At 40.8% G+C, this 4,247-nt stretch overlaps 1 protein-coding gene across 1 annotated transcript; it reads right to left on the bottom strand.

The window, feature by feature from the left end:
• Window positions 1–631: 631 nt before the first annotated feature.
• LOC138340237 (uncharacterized) lies at window positions 632–3,999 on the bottom strand. Its single transcript, XM_069291947.1, has 6 exons — window positions 3,840–3,999; window positions 3,642–3,791; window positions 3,278–3,361; window positions 2,312–2,653; window positions 1,775–2,056; window positions 632–1,203 (listed from the first exon to the last, which is right to left on the bottom strand). Exons 1-6 carry the CDS (start codon window positions 3,997–3,999, stop codon window positions 632–634), a joined length of 1,590 nt encoding a protein of 529 aa, XP_069148048.1.
• Window positions 4,000–4,247: the final 248 nt, after the last annotated feature.

Genomic DNA, 4,247 nt, shown 5'->3' with positions numbered 1-4,247 from the left:
CACCTTATTAATTAAATAATTAATTAATTATTTAATGTAATTATGATACTATCCCTAGCCTAGAAAAATACCATTTTACCCTTAGACCCTCCAAGCTTAAGATTTCCCCTTTTTTAGTCCGGTAAATACTCATCCGAGTAAATCTTCATATTCGGGAGCCCTACATGGCTTGACCCAACCTTTCCTAGCTCAACTAACTCTCCAAGTTAGTTGTCTTGGATCTCGTAAGGGTTCAGAGGTCTGGTTCTACGCGCATCAATGCGTGTGAAACAGGTCTAATCCTAGGCATTCTAGACACATTGAGCATTATTTAGCATAGCCTTTTATAGGATGTTACGTCATCCCCCCCTTAGGAACATTCATCCCCCAATAATACTACTAACTATTTCACATAATGCAGTCAGAACATAACATAGTTACTATACACAATCAAGCAATAGCAACAATGAATGGATAAATAAGGAAACTTAGACTTAAGAATAGGAAGTCTAACCTCAAGATTGAAAATATGGGGGTAGCAGGATCTCATATCAGCCTCGGCCTCCCACGTAGCACCCTCAACAAGATAATTCCTCCACAATACCTTCACTGTGGTAATCTCCTTGTTTCTCAACTGCTTGACTTGTCTGTCTTAAATCTCAACAGGTACATCCTCATAGGACAAATTTTCATTAACTCCCAATCCTTCAACATGTAGAATCGATGCTGGATCACTTAGGCAGTTATTTAACATAGAGACATGAAAGACTGGATGAACAAAAGCTAGTAGGATCTCAAATGGCCCAACATACCTCAGACTCAACTTCCCCTTCCTGCCAAACCTCATCACCCCCTTCATAGGTGTTATCTTCAAATAGTCCTGGTCACCAACATCAAACTTCGAAGACCGTTTTCTATTTTCTACATAAGACTTCTGTCGACTGTAAGAAGTAGCCAACCTATCCCTAATCACCCTGACCTTCTCTAAGGCCTTATGAATGATCTCTGGACCCAAAATGGATGACTCTCCAACCTCGAACCAGCCAACTGGAGACCTACACATCCTACTATATAGTGCCTCAAACGGTGCCATCCCAATGCTTGAGGTGTAATTATTATTATTATACGAGAACTCTACCAAAGGAAGATGGTCATCCCAACTACCCTTGAAGTCAATCACACACGCCCTCAATATTCCTCCAATATCTAAATGGTGCGCTCTGCCTGCCCATCAGTCTAACTATGAAAAGCAGTACTAAGCTTCACTTGCGTGCCTAATCTCTTCTAGAAGGATCTCTATAAATATGAAGTGCATTGAGCTTCTATATATGAAATTATAGACAAAAAAATCTCATGCCATCTCATAATATCATAAATGTAGAGTTTTGCATAATCCTGGACTCTGTAAGTAGTTTTCACAGGGATAAAGTGAGCACATTTAGTCCTCCTTTCCACAATAACCTATATGGAGTCATGTTGTCTCCTAGTCTTCGGAAGACCAACCGCGAAGTCCATATTAATGGCCTCCTATTTCCAAGTCAGAACCTCAATAATCTGAGTAAGACCGCCAGCTTAAGATGTTCTGCCTTAACCTGTTGACAATTAGGACACTTGCCCACATAATCTTCAATGTCCTTCTTCATGGCATCCCACTAATAGATCTATTTGAGATCATGATACATCTCGGTAGAACGTGGATGTATGGAGTATCTGGAACCATGGGTCTCTGTAATGATCCTGGTTCGCAAATCATCCACATCTGGTACACACACCCTTTCCTAGTACCTAAGTATGCCGTCATCTCCCAAAGCAAAAGAGTCATTCATCTTAACAAACACTGAGTCCTTCAGCTCCATCAACAAAGGATCAAGATGTTTACCCTCCTTGACTTCAACTACTAAGGATGATCTAGAACTAGGATGAACTGAAACACCCCCACTAGTAGAGTCAACTAACTGCACATCTTGTCTGTCCAGTCTATGTATATCTTTCACCAAATCCTTCTTCCCATTATCAACGTGGGTTGTACTTCCTATGCTCATCCAACTCAAAGCATCATCTACAACATTAGCTTTACCTGGATGGTAGTGAACATTCATGTCATAGTTCTCCAAAAACTCCAACCATGTCTGCTGACATTGATTCAACTCTCTCTGTGTGAACACTTATTGGAGACTATTGTGGTCTGTCAACACATCCACATGCACTCCATACAAGTAGTACCTCCATAATTTTAGTGCAAACACCACAGCATCCAACTCCAGGTTATAAGTGGGATTATTATTTTCATGAACCTTGAGTTGTCTTGACGCATAAGCTATCACCTAACCACCTTGCATAAGAACACAACCTAAACCAATCCTAGATGCATCACAATATACAGTGTAATTCTCACCACACTTAGGAAAAGTAAGCATCGGTGCTGTAGTGAGTCTATCCTTGAGCTCCTGGAAACCCTTCTCACAAGCCTCCGTCCTTTCGAACTTGGCATTCTTCTTAGTCAAAGCTGGCAGTAAGGCATCAATGGAAGAAAAACCCTCCACGAACGTGCGATAATAACTAGCCAATCCCAAGAAGCTACGAATACCTATGGGAGTAAGAGGTTTTGGCCAATTCATAACAACTTCAGTCTTCCTAGGATCTACCTCCACACCTCTGTTGGACACAACATGACCTAGGAAGGTCACTGATATAAGATATAACTCACACTTGCTGAATTTGGGATACAGATGATGTTTTCTAAGTGCCTTCAAGGTTAATCTCAAAGGCTATTCATGCTCTTCCTTGGTCTTAGAGTAGATGAGAATGTCATCAATGAATACTATGACGAAAGAGTCAAGGTATTCATGGAAGACCCTATTCATGAGATCCATAAATGTAGAAGGTGCATTCATGAGAACAAATGACATAACTAGGAACTCATAGTGACCATAACGGGTACGAAAGGCTGTCTTTGGGATATCTCCGTCCCTAACCCGGAGCTAATGGTATCCTGAACGAAGATCAATCTTCGAGAAGAAACTAGACCCTTGGATTTGGTTGAACAAGTAATCTATTCTAGGAAGTTGTACTTATTCTTGATAGTGACTTTGTTGAGCTGCCGATAATCGATACACATTCTAAGGGTTCCACCTTTCTTTTCCACAAACAACACTGGAGCGCCCCAAGGGGATATGCCGGCAGAATGAAACCCTTATCAGTGAGATCTTTTAACTGCAGCTTAACTCTTTGATTTTAGTTGGAGACATTCTGTAAGGAGGAATTTAAATTGGTTTAGCATCGGGTTCTAAGTCGATACCAAAGTCAATCTCTCGAGGGGGAGGAACTCCAGGCAAATCATCAGGATATACATCTTGGAACTCATTCACTATAGGCACTGAGTCTATGGAAGGAATGTCATTATATAAATCATTAACAGTCACAAGATGACACAATAACCCATTTGACATCATTTTATTGGCTTTAAGGTTCAAAATCAAGGGATTTCGGATGACTCGAGTTGTACCCCTCACAGACTAGCTCTTTTTCATTCGGGAAATTAAATCTCACAACCCTATTACGAAAATCCTAGAAAGCATAATAACTATGAAGCCAGTCCATGCCAAGAATAACATTAAAATCTTGCATTGTTAACTCAACCAAGTCTGCACACATAGTCTTACCACATAAATCTATTAGGCCATCCTTGGATACTCTATCAATTCTTATATTTTCTCTTAAAGGTGTATTAACCACTATAGGATCATGCAGAACTTCAGGCAATATCTCAAAAGTGAGAGCAAACAAAGGAGTTGCAAAGGAAAGAGTAGACCCTGTATCATGTAAAACATAAACAGAAGTTGAGAATACTTGTAGTGTACCAGCAACCACATCAGTGGACTGCTGCTGCTCCTCCCTGACATTCTGGGCGTAGGACCTGTTCCTCTTAGAAGGCTCGTCTGGTGCTGCATCTTGTGAATTAGGCCTAGGATGAGCATTAGCTCCAGCCTGACCTCTTTTCTGTAAGTAGTCCTTAACCATGTGCCCTCTCTTACGCAACTGAAGCAGGCATTATCCTTGTTTGCACTCTCCACTATGAGCACGGCCACACTTAGCACAATCCTTTCTGGGATGATTCATCTCACCTCCATACCTTTCCGACATAAACCGTATATCTCAGAGAGGTCGTATTTCTTTGGGTTGGTAGTAATGGAATGCTTTCATTATCTAAAATAAAGAACATCTCCCACCAAAAGATAAGTCCAATAACATCTTTTCCAGCCAGATAG

The sequence above is a fragment of the Solanum lycopersicum genome, chromosome 12 (assembly GCF_036512215.1).
Source record: "Solanum lycopersicum chromosome 12, SLM_r2.1".
NCBI lineage: Eukaryota > Viridiplantae > Streptophyta > Magnoliopsida > Solanales > Solanaceae > Solanum > Solanum lycopersicum.
The sequence above is the reverse complement of the archived record's forward strand: the minus strand, read 5'-3'. Positions and strand labels throughout refer to the sequence as shown.

Excerpts from the sequence above, each read along its gene's own strand:
- LOC138340237 (XM_069291947.1), bottom strand. The coding sequence starts at position 3,999 with ATGGTTAAGGACTACTTACAGAAAAGAGGTCAGGCTGGAGCTAATGCT. Across the intron at positions 3,362-3,641 it reads TGGCCTAATAGATTTATGTG|ACTCAGTGCCTATAGTGAAT; the intron begins GTAAGACTATGT and ends TTCCTTCCATAG. Across the intron at positions 1,204-1,774 it reads TTTTGCTTTGGGAGATGACG|GCAGAGCGCACCATTTAGAT; the intron begins GCATACTTAGGT and ends ACTGATGGGCAG.